Source organism: Eucyclogobius newberryi, unplaced genomic scaffold (genome assembly GCF_026437365.1).
Source record: "Eucyclogobius newberryi isolate DKJ021-1_F unplaced genomic scaffold, fEucNew1.0.hap1 SCAF_28, whole genome shotgun sequence".
Classification (NCBI taxonomy): Eukaryota; Metazoa; Chordata; class Actinopteri; order Gobiiformes; family Gobiidae; genus Eucyclogobius; species Eucyclogobius newberryi.
The window spans coordinates 571,671-588,529 of NW_027315923.1; the positions used below are offsets into that span (position 1 = coordinate 571,671).

General features: G+C 53.6%; 1 protein-coding gene across 1 annotated transcript in view; it reads right to left on the reverse strand.

The window, feature by feature from the left end:
* LOC140372715 (limbin-like) overlaps positions 1–16,859 on the reverse strand; it is a 93,430-nt gene that overhangs the window by 23,413 nt on the left and 53,158 nt on the right. Inside the window, exons 8-12 of the mRNA XM_072459819.1 lie at positions 8,380–8,549; positions 8,062–8,236; positions 7,641–7,739; positions 6,267–6,479; positions 1,513–1,682 (exon numbers count right to left, since the gene is read on the reverse strand). Of these exons, the coding sequence (XP_072315920.1) occupies positions 1,513–1,682; positions 6,267–6,479; positions 7,641–7,739; positions 8,062–8,236; positions 8,380–8,549 (827 nt within the window). The remainder of the gene's footprint in view (positions 1–1,512; positions 1,683–6,266; positions 6,480–7,640; positions 7,740–8,061; positions 8,237–8,379; positions 8,550–16,859) is intronic.

Consider the following 16,859-nt stretch of genomic DNA (forward strand, 5'->3'; position numbering starts at 1 on the left):
GCAGCAGGAACCTAACGGCAGCAGGAACCTAACGGCAGCAGGAACCTAACAACAGCAGGAACCTAACGGCAGCAGGAACCTAACGGCAGCAGGAACCTAACGGCAGCAGGAACCTTACAACAGCAGGAACCTAACGGCAGCAGGAACATAACAACAGCAGGAACCTAACAACAGCAGGAACCTTACAACAGCAGGAACCTAACGGCAGCAGGAACATAACGGCAGCAGGAACCTAACGGCAGCAGGAACCTAACAACAGCAGGAACCTAACGGCAGCAGGAACCTAACAACAGCAGGAACCTAACAACAGCAGGAACCTAACAACAGCAGGAACCTAACGGCAGCAGGAACATAACGGCAGCAGGAACCTAACGGCAGCAGGAACATAACGGCAGCAGGAACCTAACGGCAGCAGGAACCTAACGGCAGCAGGAACCTAACAACAGCAGGAACCTAACGGCAGCAGGAACCTAACAACAGCAGGAACCTAACAACAGCAGGAACCTAACAACAGCAGGAACCTAACAACAGCAGGAACCTAACAACAGCAGGAACCTAACAACAGCAGGAACCTAACAACAGCAGGAACCTAACGGCAGCAGGAACATAACGGCAGCAGGAACCTAACGGCAGCAGGAACCTAACGGCAGCAGGAACCTAACAACAGCAGGAACCTAACGGCAGCAGGAACCTAACAACAGCAGGAACCTAACAACAGCAGGAACCTAACGGCAGCAGGAACCTAACGGCAGCAGGAACCTAACAACAGCAGGAACCTAACAACAGCAGGAACCTAACAACAGCAGGAACCTAACGGCAGCAGGAACCTAACAACAGCAGGAACCTAACAACAGCAGGAACCTAACGGCAGCAGGAACCTAACAACAGCAGGAACCTAACGGCAGCAGGAACCTAACGGCAGCAGGAACCTAACGGCAGCAGGAACCTAACAACAGCAGGAACCTAACAACAGCAGGAACCTAACAACAGCAGGAACCTAACAACAGCAGGAACCTAACGGCAGCAGGAACATAACGGCAGCAGGAACCTAACGGCAGCAGGAACCTAACGGCAGCAGGAACCTAACGGCAGCAGGAACCTAACAACAGCAGGAACCTAACAACAGCAGGAACCTAACGGCAGCAGGAACCTAACAACAGCAGGAACCTAACAACAGCAGGAACCTAACAACAGCAGGAACCTAACGGCAGCAGGAACCTAACAACAGCAGGAACCTAACGGCAGCAGGAACCTAACAACAGCAGGAACCTAACAACAGCAGGAACCTAACAACAGCAGGAACCTAACAACAGCAGGAACCTAACAACAGCAGGAACCTAACGGCAGCAGGAACCTAACAACAGCAGGAACCTAACGGCAGCAGGAACCTAACGGCAGCAGGAACCTAACAACAGCAGGAACCTAACGGCAGCAGGAACCTAACGGCAGCAGGAACCTAACGGCAGCGATGACTCTGAACTCATAAGGTCATGACTCACACAGAACACTGACCTCTGAGTGACCAGTGACAGCAGCTGCTCTCGCTTGTACAGCGCCCCCTGGAGGACAGAGTCCATCCTGCAGTGTGTGTGCGTCTCCAGCAGAGGACGCAGCTCAGGGACATCTGAGGTCTTCAGTCTGGACACGTCCCTCTGGAACTGCTGCTCTGCTGCTGATAAACCCTGAAGACAAGACCAGAAGACAAGACCAGGACTGAGACAGGTCTCATAGGACTGAGACAGGTCTCATAGGACTGAGACAGGACTGAGACAGGACTGAGACAGGTCTCACAGGACTGAGACAGGTCTCATAGGACTGAGACAGGACTGAGACAGGACTGAGACAGGTCTCACAGGACTGAGACAGGACTGAAACAGGACTGAGACAGGACTGAGACAGGACTGAGACAGGTCTCACAGGACTGAGACAGGACTGAAACAGGACTGAGACAGGTCTCACAGGACTGAGACAGGTCTCATAGGACTGAGACAGGACTGAGACAGGTCTCACAGGACTGAGACAGGTCTCATAGGACTGAGACAGGACTGAGACAGGTCTCACAGGACTGAGACAGGTCTCATAGGACTGAGACAGGACTGAGACAGGTCTCACAGGACTGAGACAGGTCTCATAGGACTGAGACAGGACTGAGACAGGTCTCACAGGACTGAGACAGGACTGAGACAGGACTGAGACAGGTCTCACAGGACTGAGACAGGACTGAAACAGGACTGAGACAGGTCTCACAGGACTGAGACAGGTCTCATAGGACTGAGACAGGTCTCATAGGACTGAGACAGGACTGAGACAGGTCTCACAGGACTGAGACAGGTCTCATAGGACTGAGACAGGACTGAGACAGGTCTCACAGGACTGAGAAAGGACTGAGACAGGTCTCACAGGACTGAGACAGGTCTCACAGGACTGAGACAGGACTGAGACAGGTCTCAGTACAGGACTGAGACAGGACTGAGACAGGACTGAGACAGGTCTCACAGGACTGAGACAGGACTGAGACAGGACTGAGACAGGTCTGAGACAGGACTGAGACAGGACGAAGACAGGACTGAGACAGGTCTGAGACAGGACTGAGACAGGTCTCACAGGACTGAGACAGGACTGAGACAGGACTGAGACAGGTGTGAGACAGGACTGAGACAGGATTGAGACAGGTCTGAGACAGGTGTGAGACAGAACGAAGACAGGACTGAGACAGGACTGAGACAGGTGTGAGACAGGACTGAGACAGGTCTCACAGGACTGAGACAGGACTGAGACAGGACTGAGACAGGTGTGAGACAGGTGTGAGACAGGACTGAGACAGGACTGAGACAGGTCTGAGACAGGTCTGAGACAGGTGTGAGACAGGACTGAGACAGGATTGAGACAGGTCTGAGACAGGTGTGAGACAGGTGTGAGACAGAACGAAGACAGGACTGAGACAGGACTGAGACAGGTGTGAGACAGGTCTCACAGGACTGAGACAGGACTGAGACAGGTCTCACAGGACTGAGACAGGACTGAGACAGGACTGAGACAGGTGTGAGACAGGTGTGAGACAGGACTGAGACAGGACTGAGACAGGTCTGAGACAGGTCTGAGACAGGTGTGAGACAGGACTGAGACAGGATTGAGACAGGTCTGAGACAGGTGTGAGACAGGTGTGAGACAGAACGAAGACAGGACTGAGACAGGACTGAGACAGGTGTGAGACAGGTCTCACAGGACTGAGACAGGACTGAGACAGGTCTCACAGGACTGAGACAGGACTGAGACAGGTGTGAGACAGGTGTGAGACAGGACTGAGACAGGACTGAGACAGGACTGAGACAGGTCTCACAGGACTGAGACAGGACTGAAACAGGACTGAGACAGGTCTCACAGGACTGAGACAGGACTGAGACAGGTCTCATAGGACTGAGACAGGTCTCATAGGACTGAGACAGGACTGAGACAGGTCTCACAGGACTGAGACAGGTCTCATAGGACTGAGACAGGACTGAGACAGGTCTCACAGGACTGAGACAGGACTGAGACAGGTCTCACAGGACTGAGACAGGACTGAGACAGGTGTGAGACAGGTGTGAGACAGGACTGAGACAGGACTGAGACAGGACTGAGACAGGTCTCACAGGACTGAGACAGGACTGAGACAGGTCTCACAGGACTGAGACAGGACTGAGACAGGACTGAGACAGGACTGAGACAGGTCTCACAGGACTGAGACAGGACTGAGACAGGACTGAGACAGGTCTCACAGGACTGAGACAGGACTGAAACAGGACTGAGACAGGTCTCACAGGACTGAGACAGGTCTCACAGGACTGAGACAGGTCTCATAGGACTGAGACAGGTCTCATAGGACTGAGACAGGACTGAGACAGGTCTCACAGGACTGAGACAGGTCTCATAGGACTGAGACAGGACTGAGACAGGTCTCACAGGACTGAGACAGGACTGAGACAGGTCTCACAGGACTGAGACAGGACTGAGACAGGTCTCACAGGACTGAGAAAGGACTGAGACAGGTCTCACAGGACTGAGACAGGTCTCACAGGACTGAGACAGGACTGAGACAGGTCTCAGTACAGGACTGAGACAGGACTGAGACAGGACTGAGACAGGTCTCACAGGACTGAGACAGGACTGAGACAGGTCTGAGACAGGACTGAGACAGGACTGAGACAGGTCTGAGACAGGACTGAGACAGGTCTCACAGGACTGAGACAGGACTGAGACAGGACTGAGACAGGTGTGAGACAGGACTGAGACAGGATTGAGACAGGTCTGAGACAGGTGTGAGACAGAACGAAGACAGGACTGAGACAGGACTGAGACAGGTGTGAGACAGGACTGAGACAGGTCTCACAGGACTGAGACAGGACTGAGACAGGTCTCACAGGACTGAGACAGGACTGAGACAGGTGTGAGACAGGTCTGAGACAGGTGTGAGACAGAACGAAGACAGGACTGAGACAGGACTGAGACAGGTGTGAGACAGGACTGAGACAGGTCTCACAGGACTGAGACAGGACTGAGACAGGTCTCACAGGACTGAGACAGGACTGAGACAGGACTGAGACAGGTGTGAGACAGGTGTGAGACAGGACTGAGACAGGACTGAGACAGGTCTGAGACAGGTCTGAGACAGGTGTGAGACAGGACTGAGACAGGATTGAGACAGGTCTGAGACAGGTGTGAGACAGGTGTGAGACAGAACGAAGACAGGACTGAGACAGGACTGAGACAGGTGTGAGACAGGTCTCACAGGACTGAGACAGGACTGAGACAGGACTGAGACAGGTGTGAGACAGGACTGAGACAGGACTGAGACAGGACTGAGACAGGTCTCACAGGACTGAGACAGGTGTGAGACAGGTGTGAGACAGGACTGAGACAGGACTGAGACAGGACTGAGACAGGTCTCACAGGACTGAGACAGGACTGAGACAGGTCTCACAGGACTGAGACAGGACTGAGACAGGACTGAGACAGGTCTCAGTACAGGACTGAGACAGGACTGAGACAGGACTGAGACAGGACGAAGACAGGACTGAGACAGGTCTGAGACAGGACTGAGACAGGTCTGAGACAGGTCTGAGACAGGACTGAGACAGGACTGAGACAGGTCTGAGACAGGTGTGAGACAGGACTGAGACAGGACTGAGACAGGTCTGAGACAGGTGTGAGACAGGTGTGAGACAGGACTGAGACAGGACTGAGACAGGTCTCACAGGACTGAGACAGGTCTCACAGGACTGAGACAGGACTGAGACAGGTCTCACAGGACTGAGACAGGTCTCACAGGACTGAGACAGGACTGAGACAGGTCTCAGTACAGGACTGAGACAGGACTGAGACAGGTCTCACAGGACTGAGACAGGACTGAGACAGGTCTCAGTACAGGTCTGAGACAGGACTGAGACAGGTCTGAGACAGGTCTGAGACAGGTCTGAGACAGGTCTCAGTACAGGACTGAGACAGGACTGAGACAAGACTGAGACAGGACGAAGACAGGACTGAGACAGGACTGAGACAGGACTGAGACAGGACTGAGACAGGTCTGAGACAGGTGTGAGACAGGACTGAGACAGGACTGAGACAGGTCTGAGACAGGTCTGAGACAGGTGTGAGACAGAACGAAGACAGGACTGAGACAGGACTGAGACAGGACTGAGACAGGTGTGAGACAGGTGTGAGACAGGTGTGAGACAGGTGTGAGACAGGTCTGAGACAGGTCTGAGACAGGACTGAGACAGGTCTGAGACAGGTGTGAGACAGGTGTGAGACAGGTGTGAGACAGGTCTCAGTACAGGACTGAGACAGGACTGAGACAGGACTGAGACAGGTCTGAGACAGGTCTGAGACAGGTCTCAGTACAGGACTGAGACAGGACTGAGACAAGACTGAGACAGGACTGAGAATAGTCTCAGTGTAGAACATGCTCTCGCTCTTGAGAGTGTAGGACGCGCCCTTCAGAGCGTCTTCAGAGCATAGGACGCGCCCGTCAGAGCGTAGGACGCGTCCTTCAGAGCCTCTTCAGAGCGTAGGACGCGCCCTTCAGAGCGAGAGCGTAGGACGCGTCTTTCAGAGCGTCTTCAGAGCGTAGGACGCGCCCTTCAAAGCGTCTTATGAGCGTAGGACGCGCCCTTCAGAGCGAGAGCGTAGGACGTGTCCTTCAGAGCGTAGGAGGCGTCCTTCAGAGCGTAGGAGGCGTCCTTCAGAGCGTAGGACGCGTCCTTCAGAGCGTAGGACGCGCTCTTTACCTCTACATGCGCTCGGACACTGGCGGATATGTCGCATTTTCCTGTGAGTTGTGGAATGAGCAGCGACTGCAGAGACAACATGGTGGCACATGTCCTCAGGGCTCCTCTCTGACTCTGGACCTTCTCCAAGTGAAGAGACACGAGGTGAGAGCAGAGACGGTCTCTCTGAGCGAGGAGGAGGTCCTGACGCTCCAAACGCATCTGATCCTGAACCTGAAATACAGCAAAGATCAGAAGAACCAAAGGAGAGACTCCAACAGCCCAAGCAACTAGACATCCAATCTGATTCTCTCTCCCTCGTACCTCCTCCCCCGTACCTCCTCCCCCGTACCTCCTCCCTCGTACCTCCTCCCTCGTACCTCCTCCCCCGTACCTCCTCCCCCGTACCTCCTCCCTCCTCCCTCGTCCCTCCTCCCCCGTACCTCCTCCCCCGTACCTCCTCCCCCGTACCTCCTCGCTCGTACCTCCTCCCCCGTACCTCCTCGCTCGTACCTCCTCCCCCGTACCTCCTCGCCCGTACCTCCTCCCTCGTACCTCCTCGCTCGTACCTCCTCCCCCGTACCTCCTCCCCCGTACCTCCTCGCTCGTACCTCCTCCCCCGTACCTCCTCCCCCGTACCTCCTCGCTCGTACCTCCTCCCCCGTACCTCCTCCCCCGTACTTCCTCCCCCGTACCTCCTCCCTCGTACCTCCTCGCTCGTACCTCCTCCCCCGTACCTCCTCCCCCGTACCTCCTCCCCCGTACTTCCTCCCCCGTACCTCCTCCCCCGTACCTCCTCCCTCGTACCTCCTCCCCCGTACCTCCTCCCCCGTACCTCCTCCCTCGTACCTCCTCCCCCGTACTTCCTCCCCCGTACCTCCTCCCCCGTACCTCCTCCCCCGTACCTCCTCCCCCGTACCTCCTCCCCCGTACCTCCTCCCTCGTACCTCCCCCCCCGTACCTCCTCCCCCGTACCTCCTCGCTCGTACCTCCTCCCCCGTACCTCCTCCCCCGTACCTCCTCCCCCGTACCTCCTCGCTCGTACCTCCTCCCCCGTACCTCCTCGCTCGTACCTCCTCCCCCGTACCTCCTCCCCCGTACCTCCTCCCCCGTACCTCCTCGCTCGTACCTCCTCCCCCGTACCTCCTCCCCCGTACCTCCTCCCTCGTACCTCCTCCCCCGTACCTCCTCCCCCGTACCTCCTCCCCCGTACCTCCTCCCCCGTACCTCCTCCCCCGTACCTCCTCCCCCGTACCTCCTCCCTCGTACTTCCTCCCCCGTACCTCCTCCCCCGTACTTCCTCCCCCGTACCTCCTCCCCCGTACCTCCTCCCTCGTACTTCCTCCCCCGTACCTCCTCCCCCGTACTTCCTCCCCCGTACCTCCTCCCTCGTACCTTCTCTCTCAGTTCATTCTCCATCTGGTGGCTTCTCTGGAACACTTCCAGTCGCTCCTCTAGATTCTTTTGAAAGCGTCTCATGTCAGAGTTTCTGCTCTGGAAACAGAGTGTTCTTTTAGTCAGCTCCATGTGTTGTAGAAATGATTGTATTTTCATCCAGATCAAAATACAAATATGATAAAAACTAAATAATCCAATACAAATCAGATTCTTATGCATCATTTTGCAGGACATTTTCATATAATCATATGAAACATGTTTATAAAATAGGTCATTTCCAGCAGGAACAGTCTCCATTATTCTGATGTTTAATAACTCAGCAAAGAAAAGGACAAAAGGGAGACTTTCCACTTCCATCCAAAAGTCATTTCTAAAAAAGTGTCATCGTTTATAAGTCTGACCAGTGTCTCGCTGTTACCCAAACTTTCTCCTGGCTCCACCTCCACTCGTCCAGACAACAGTGCAGTTTGGCTCTGAGAACAGCAGGGGGCAGCACCAGGCACTGATCCATCACAGTAAAACATTTATGAAACTCCAACTTCATCTTCAACAAGTCTGAGTCTGAGAGAGAGAGCTGAGACGAGACGAGACGCCTGCAACGAGAGGAAGACAGAAACTTCATCTTCAACAAGTCTGAGTCTGAGACTACGTCACGGGGTGGGCGGAGCGTGGGCGGGGCGTGGGCGGAGCGTGGGCGGGGCGTGGGCGGCAGAAGATCTTCTGCAGTAATACAGACCTGAAAAAGGCTCGGCTCCGCCCCCTGTGGTCCCTCTGCTCCGTCAGCTCCCTCTGCAGCGCCTCCTGCAGTGCATCTGTGGTTGTGCTCCTTTCCTCCATCTGCAGCAGGGGGCGCTCTGCCTGCAGGGGGCGCTCTGCTGTTGTGCCCTGGAGCAAGTCACTGATGACCTGCAAACATCAGACGTGTGAGATTAAAAGGATGTGTAAATCAGGCACAGCACATGCGCTGTAGAACATCCGTGTCTTTTATGAGTTTACCGTATTTTCTGGACTATAGGTTGCACCTTTTTTCATAGTTTTGGCAGGAGTGCGACTAACTTATATTTATACTTATATAATTATACTTATACTCTGGAGCGACTTGTGTGATATTATGTGTTATTTTCACTCTCCAGTTCAACTTATACATGTTTTTTCTTCTATTATGTCGGTGTATGTTTATAGTCGGGAAAATATAGTAAGTGTCCCTTCAAATAAAGATTAAACTAAATAGTAATTAAAGTTGGCCCTGCGACGAGTCGGCCACTGTCCAGGGTGTACCCCGCTTAAGGCCCAAAGTCACTGGGATAGGCTCCAGTCACCCACGACCCCAAAAGGGAAAAAGCGCTAGAAAATGAATGAATGAGCAATTGAAGCTAGTGTGTGTGAGGGGCGTGGCTAAAGCTAGTGTGTGTGAGGGGAGTGGCTAAAGCGAGTGTGTGTGAGGGGAGTGGCTAAAGCGAGTGTGTGTGAGGGGCGTGGCTAAAGCGAGTGTGTGTGAGGGGCGTGGCTAAAGCGAGTGTGTGTGAGGGGCGTGGCTAAAGCGAGTGAGTGAGGGGCGTGGCTAAAGCGAGTGAGTGAGGGGCGTGGCTAAAGCTAGTATCTGTGAGGGGCGTGGCTAAAGCTAGTGTGTGTGAGGGGCGTGGCTAAAGCTAGTGTGTGTGAGGGGCGTGGCTAAAGCTAGTGTGTGTGCGAGTGTGTGTGAGGGGTGTGGCTAAAGCTAGTGTGTGTGTGAGGGGCGTGGTTAAAGCTAGTGTCTGTGAGGGGCGTGGCTAAAACTAGTGTGTGTGAGGGGCGTGGCTAAAGCTAATGTGTGTGTGAGGGGATTGGCTTAAGTTAGTGCGTGTGAGGGGCGTGGCTAAAGTTAGTGTGTGTGAGGGGCGTGGTTAAAGCTAGTGTGTGTGAGGGGCGTGGCTAAAGCTAGTGTGTGTGAGGGGCGTGGCTAAAGTTAGTGTGTGTGAGGGGCGTGGCTAATGCTAGTGCGTGTGAGGGGCGTGGCTAAAGCTAGTGCGTGTGAGGGGCGTGGCTAAAGCTAGTGCGTGTGAGGGGCGTGGTTAAAGCTAGTGCGTGTGAGGGGCGTGGCTAAAGTTAGGGTGTGTGAGGGGTGTGGCTAAAGCTAGTGTGTGTGAGGGGCGTGGCTAAAGCTAGTGTGTGTGAGCGGCGTGGCTAAAGCTAGTGTGTGTGAGGGGCGTGGCTAAAGCTAGTGTGTGTGAGGGGCGTGGCTAAAGCTAGTGTGTGAGGGGCGTGGCTAAAGCTAGTGTGTGTGAGGGGCGTGGCAAAAGCTAGTATCTGTGAGGGGCGTGGTTAAAGCTAGTGTGTGTGAGGGGCGTGGCTAAAGCTAGTGTGTGTGAGGGGCGTGGCTAAAGCTAGTATCTGAGAGGGGCGTTGCTAAAGCTAGTGTGTGTGAGGGGCGTGGCTAAAGCTAGTTTGTGTGAGGGGCGTGGCTAAAGTTAGTGTGTGTGAGGGGCGTGGCTAAAGCGAGTGAGTGAGGGGCGTGGCTAAAGCTAGTGTGTGTGAGGGGCGTGGCTAAAGCGAGTGAGTGTGAGGGGCGTGGCTAAAACGAGTGTGTGTGAGGGGCGTGGCTAAAGCTAGTGTGTGTGAGGGGCGTGGCTAAAGCTAGTGTGTGTGCGAGTGTGTGTGAGGGGTGTGGCTAAAGCTAGTGTGTGTGTGAGGGGCGTGGTTAAAGCTAGTGTCTGTGAGGGGCGTGGCTAAAACTAGTGTGTGTGAGGGGCGTGGTTAAAGCTAGTGCGTGTGTGAGGGGCGTGATTAAAGCGAGTGTGTGTGTGAGGGGCGTGGCTAAAGCTAATGTGTGTGTGAGGGGATTGGCTTAAGTTAGTGCGTGTGAGGGGCGTGGCTAAAGCTAGTGCGTGTGAGGGGCGTGGTTAAAGCTAGTGTGTGTGAGGGGCGTGGCTAAAGCTAGTGCGTGTGAGGGGCGTGGTTAAAGCTAGTGTGTGTGAGGGGCGTGGCTAAAGCTAGTGTGTGTGAGGGGCGTGGCTAAAGTTAGTGTGTGTGAGGGGCGTGGCTAAAGCTAGTGCGTGTGAGGGGCATGGCTAAAGCTAGTGTGTGTGAGGGGCGTGGCTAAAGCTAGTGCGTGTGAGGGGCGTGGTTAAAGCTAGTGTGTGTGAGGGGCGTGGCTAAAGCTAGTGTATGTGAGGGGCGTGGCTAAAGCTAGTGTGTGTGAGGGGCGTGGCTAAAGCTAGTGTGTGTGAGGGGCGTGGCTAAAGTTAGTGTGTGTGAGGGGCGTGGCTAAAGCTAGTGTGTGTGAGGGGCGTGGCTAAAGCTAGTGTGTGTGAGGGGCGTGGTTAAAGCTAGTGCGTGTGAAGAGCGTGGTTAAAGCTAGTGTGTGTGTGAGGGGTGTGGCTAAAGTTAGTGTGTGAGTGAGGGGCGTGGTTAGAGCTAGTGTGTGTGAGGGGCGTGGCTAATGCTAGTGCGTGTGAGGGGCGTGGCTAAAGCTAGTGCGTGTGAGGGGCGTGGCTAAAGCTAGTGCGTGTGAGGGGCGTGGTTAAAGCTAGTGCGTTTGAGGGGCATGGCTAAAGTTAGGGTGTGTGAGGGGTGTGGCTAAAGCTAGTGTGTGTGAGGGGCGTGGCTAAAGCTAGTGTGTGTGAGGGGCGTGGCTAAAGCTAGTGTGTGTGAGGGGCGTGGCTAAAGCTAGTGTGTGTGAGGGGCGTGGCTAAAGCTAGTGTGTGAGGGGCGTGGCTAAAGCTAGTGTGTGTGAGGGGCGTGGCAAAAGCTAGTGTGTGTGAGGGGCGTGGCTAAAGCTAGTGTGTGTGAGGGGCGTGGCTAAAGCTAGTATCTGAGAGGGGCGTTGCTAAAGCTAGTGTGTGTGAGGGGCGTGGCTAAAGCTAGTTTGTGTGAGGGGCGTGGCTAAAGTTAGTGTGTGTGAGGGGCGTGGCTAAAGCTAGTGCGTGTGAGGGGCGTGGCTAAAGCTAGAATCTGAGAGGGGCGTTGCTAAAGCTAGTGTGTGTGAGGGGCGTGGCTAAAGCTAGTTTGTGTGAGGGGCGTGGCTAAAGTTAGTGTGTGTGAGGGGCGTGGCTAAAGCTAGTACGTGTGAGGGGCGTGGCTAAAGCTATGTGTGTGTGAGGGGCGTGGCAAAAGCTATGTGTGTGAGGGGCGTGGCTAAAGTTAGTGTGTGTGAGGGGCGTGGCTAAAGCTAGTGTGTGTGAGGGGCGTGGCTAAAGCTATGTGTGTGAGGGGCGTGGCTAAAGCTAGTGCGTGTGAGGGGCGTGGCAAAAGCTAGTGCATGTGAGGGGCGTGGCTAAAGCTAGTGCGTGTGAGGGGCGTGGCTAAAGCTAGTGCATGTGAGGGGCGTGGCTAAAGCTAGTGCATGTGAGGGGCGTTGCTAAAGCTAGTGCGTGTGAGGGGCGTTGCTAAAGCTAGTGCATGTGAGGGGCGTGGCTAAAGCTAGTGCGTGTGAGGGGCGTGGCTAAAGCTAGTGCATGTGAGGGGCGTGGCTAAAGCTAGTGCGTGTGAGGGGCGTGGCTAAAGCTAGTGCATGTGAGGGGCGTGGCTAAAGCTAGTGCATGTGAGGGGCGTTGCTAAAGCTAGTGCGTGTGAGGGGCGTTGCTAAAGCTAGTGCATGTGAGGGGCGTGGCTAAAGCTAGTGCATGTGAGGGGCGTGGCTAAAGCTAGTGCGTGTGAGGGGCGTGGCTAAAGCTAGTGCGTGTGAGGGGCGTGGCTAAAGCTAGTGCGTGTGAGGGGCGTGGCTAAAGCTAGTGCGTGTGAGGGGCGTGGCTCAAGCTTTGGCTTTGGATCATGTCAGACGCTTTATGACCTGGAAATATCAGATTGTGGCTCTTGACAAAGCGAGTGCCATAAACAGGAAACAGCTGATGCTAACGTGCTTTTTTTAGCTTTGTGTTGCTAACGTGCTTTGCTAGCTTTGTGTTGCTAACGTGCTTTGCTAGCTTTGTGTTGCTAACGCGCTTTGCTTGCTTTGTGTTGCTAACGCGCTTTGCTACCTTTGTGTTGCTAACGTGCTATGCAAGCTTTGTGTTGCTAACGCGCTATGCTAGCTTTGTGTTGCTAACGTGCTTTGCTAGTTTTGTGTTGCCAACGTGCTTTGCTAGCTTTGTGTTGCTAACGTGCTATGCAATCTTTGTATTGCTAATGTGCTTTGCTAGCTTTGTGTTGCTAACGTGCTTTGCTTGCTTTGTGTTGCTAAAGCGCTTTGCTAGCTTTGTGTTGCTAATGTGCTATGCAACCTTTGTGTTGCTAAAGTGCTTTGCTAGCTTTGTGTTGCTAACGCCCTTTGCTAACTTTGTGTTGCTAACGCGCTTTGCTAGCTTTGTGTTGCTAACGTGCTTTACTAGCTTTGTGTTGCTAACGTGCTATGCAAGCTTTGTGTTGCTAACGTGCTTTGATAGCTTTGTGTTGCTAACGTGCTTTGCTAGCTTTGTGTTGCTAACGTGCAATGCAAGCTTTGTGTAGCTAACGTGCTTTGCTAGCTTTGTGTTGCTAACGTGCTTTACTAGCTTTGTGTTGCTAACGTGCTTTGCTAGCTTTGTGTTGCTAACGTGTTATGCAAGCTTTGTGTTGCTAACGTGCTTTGATAGCTTTGTGTTGCTAAAGTGCTTTGATAGCTATGTGTTGCTAATGTCCTTTGTGTGTGTGAGGGACGTGGCTAAAGCTAGTGTGTGTGAGGGGCGTGGTTAGAGCTAGTGTGTGTGAGGGGCGTGGCTAATGCTAGTGCGTGTGAGGGGCGTGGCTAAAGCTAGTGCGTGTGAGGGGCGTGGCTAAAGCTAGTGCGTGTGAGGGGCGTGGTTAAAGCTAGTGCGTGTGAGGGGCATGGCTAAAGTTAGGGTGTGTGAGGGGTGTGGCTAAAGCTAGTGTGTGTGAGGGGCGTGGCTAAAGCTAGTGTGTGTGAGGGGCGTGGCTAAAGCTAGTGTGTGTGAGGGGCGTGGCTAAAGCTAGTGTGTGTGAGGGGCGTGGCTAAAGCTAGTGTGTGAGGGGCGTGGCTAAAGCTAGTGTGTGTGAGGGGCGTGGCAAAAGCTAGTGTGTGTGAGGGGCGTGGCTAAAGCTAGTGTGTGTGAGGGGCGTGGCTAAAGCTAGTATCTGAGAGGGGCGTTGCTAAAGCTAGTGTGTGTGAGGGGCGTGGCTAAAGCTAGTTTGTGTGAGGGGCGTGGCTAAAGTTAGTGTGTGTGAGGGGCGTGGCTAAAGCTAGTGCGTGTGAGGGGCGTGGCTAAAGCTAGAATCTGAGAGGGGCGTTGCTAAAGCTAGTGTGTGTGAGGGGCGTGGCTAAAGCTAGTTTGTGTGAGGGGCGTGGCTAAAGTTAGTGTGTGTGAGGGGCGTGGCTAAAGCTAGTACGTGTGAGGGGCGTGGCTAAAGCTATGTGTGTGTGAGGGGCGTGGCAAAAGCTATGTGTGTGAGGGGCGTGGCTAAAGTTAGTGTGTGTGAGGGGCGTGGCTAAAGCTAGTGTGTGTGAGGGGCGTGGCTAAAGCTATGTGTGTGAGGGGCGTGGCTAAAGCTAGTGCGTGTGAGGGGCGTGGCAAAAGCTAGTGCATGTGAGGGGCGTGGCTAAAGCTAGTGCGTGTGAGGGGCGTGGCTAAAGCTAGTGCATGTGAGGGGCGTGGCTAAAGCTAGTGCATGTGAGGGGCGTTGCTAAAGCTAGTGCGTGTGAGGGGCGTTGCTAAAGCTAGTGCATGTGAGGGGCGTGGCTAAAGCTAGTGCGTGTGAGGGGCGTGGCTAAAGCTAGTGCATGTGAGGGGCGTGGCTAAAGCTAGTGCGTGTGAGGGGCGTGGCTAAAGCTAGTGCATGTGAGGGGCGTGGCTAAAGCTAGTGCATGTGAGGGGCGTTGCTAAAGCTAGTGCGTGTGAGGGGCGTTGCTAAAGCTAGTGCATGTGAGGGGCGTGGCTAAAGCTAGTGCATGTGAGGGGCGTGGCTAAAGCTAGTGCGTGTGAGGGGCGTGGCTAAAGCTAGTGCGTGTGAGGGGCGTGGCTAAAGCTAGTGCGTGTGAGGGGCGTGGCTAAAGCTAGTGCGTGTGAGGGGCGTGGCTCAAGCTTTGGCTTTGGATCATGTCAGACGCTTTATGACCTGGAAATATCAGATTGTGGCTCTTGACAAAGCGAGTGCCATAAACAGGAAACAGCTGATGCTAACGTGCTTTTTTTAGCTTTGTGTTGCTAACGTGCTTTGCTAGCTTTGTGTTGCTAACGTGCTTTGCTAGCTTTGTGTTGCTAACGCGCTTTGCTTGCTTTGTGTTGCTAACGCGCTTTGCTACCTTTGTGTTGCTAACGTGCTATGCAAGCTTTGTGTTGCTAACGCGCTATGCTAGCTTTGTGTTGCTAACGTGCTTTGCTAGTTTTGTGTTGCCAACGTGCTTTGCTAGCTTTGTGTTGCTAACGTGCTATGCAATCTTTGTATTGCTAATGTGCTTTGCTAGCTTTGTGTTGCTAACGTGCTTTGCTTGCTTTGTGTTGCTAAAGCGCTTTGCTAGCTTTGTGTTGCTAATGTGCTATGCAACCTTTGTGTTGCTAAAGTGCTTTGCTAGCTTTGTGTTGCTAACGCCCTTTGCTAACTTTGTGTTGCTAACGCGCTTTGCTAGCTTTGTGTTGCTAACGTGCTTTACTAGCTTTGTGTTGCTAACGTGCTATGCAAGCTTTGTGTTGCTAACGTGCTTTGATAGCTTTGTGTTGCTAACGTGCTTTGCTAGCTTTGTGTTGCTAACGTGCAATGCAAGCTTTGTGTAGCTAACGTGCTTTGCTAGCTTTGTGTTGCTAACGTGCTTTACTAGCTTTGTGTTGCTAACGTGCTTTGCTAGCTTTGTGTTGCTAACGTGTTATGCAAGCTTTGTGTTGCTAACGTGCTTTGATAGCTTTGTGTTGCTAAAGTGCTTTGATAGCTATGTGTTGCTAATGTCCTTTGTGTGTGTGAGGGACGTGGCTAAAGCTAGTGTGTGTGAGGGGCGTGGCTAAAGCTAGTATGTGTGAGGGGCGTGGCTAAAGCTAGTGTGTGTGAGGGGCGTGGTTAAAGCTAGTGCGTGTGAGGGGCGTGGCTAAAGCTAGTGTGTGTGAGGGGCGTGGCTAAAGCGAGTGTGTCTGAGGGGCGTGGTCAAAGCTAGTGTGTGTGAGGGGCGTGGTTAAAGCTAGTGTCTGTGAGGGGTGTGACTAAAGCTAGTGTCTGTGAGGGGCGTGGTTAAAGCTAGTGTGTGTGAGGGGCGTGGTTAAAGCTAGTGTGTGTGTGAGGGGCGTGGCTAAAGCTAGTGTGTGAGTGAGGGGCGTGGTTAAAGCTAGTGTGTGTGAGGGGAGTGGCTAAAGCTAGTGTGTGTGAGGGGCGTGGCTAAAGCTAGTGTGTGTGAGGGGCGTGGCTAAAGCTAGTATGTGTGAGGGGCGTGGCTAAAGCTAGTGTGTGTGGCTTAAGCTAGTGTGTGTGAGGGGCGTGGCAAAAGCTAGTATCTGTGAGGGGCGTGGTTAAAGCTAGTGTGTGTGAGGGGCGTGGCTAAAGCTAGTGTGTGTGAGGGGCGTGGCTAAAGCTAGTATCTGTGAGGGGCGTTGCTAAAGCTAGTGTGTGTGAGGGGCGTGGCTAAAGCTAGTGTGTGTGAGGGGCGAGGCTAAAGCTAGTGTGTGTGAGGGGCGTGGCTAAAGCTAGTGTCTGTGAGGGGCGTGGTTAAAGCTAGTGTGTGTGAGGGGCGTGGCTAAAGCTAGTGCGTGTGAGGGGCGTGGCTAAAGCTAGTGCATGTGAGGGGCGTGGCTAAAGCTAGTGCGTGTGAGGGGCGTGGCTAAAGCTAGTGCATGTGAGGGGCGTGGCTAAAGCTAGTGCATGTGAGGGGCGTGGCTAAAGCTAGTGCGTGTGAGGGGCGTGGCTAAAGCTAGTGCGTGTGAGGGGCGTGGCTCAAGCTTTGGCTTTGGATCATGTCAGACGCTTTATGACCTGGAAATATCAGATTGTGGCTCTTGACAAAGCGAGTGCCATAAACAGGAAACAGCTGATGCTAACGTGCTTTTTTTAGCTTTGTGTTGCTAACGTGCTTTGCTAGCTTTGTGTTGCTAACGTGCTTTGCTAGCTTTGTGTTGCTAACGCGCTTTGCTTGCTTTGTGTTGCTAACGCGCTTTGCTACCTTTGTGTTGCTAACGTGCTATGCAAGCTTTGTGTTGCTAACGCGCTATGCTAGCTTTGTGTTGCTAACGTGCTTTGCTAGTTTTGTGTTGCCAACGTGCTTTGCTAGCTTTGTGTTGCTAACGTGCTATGCAATCTTTGTATTGCTAATGTGCTTTGCTAGCTTTG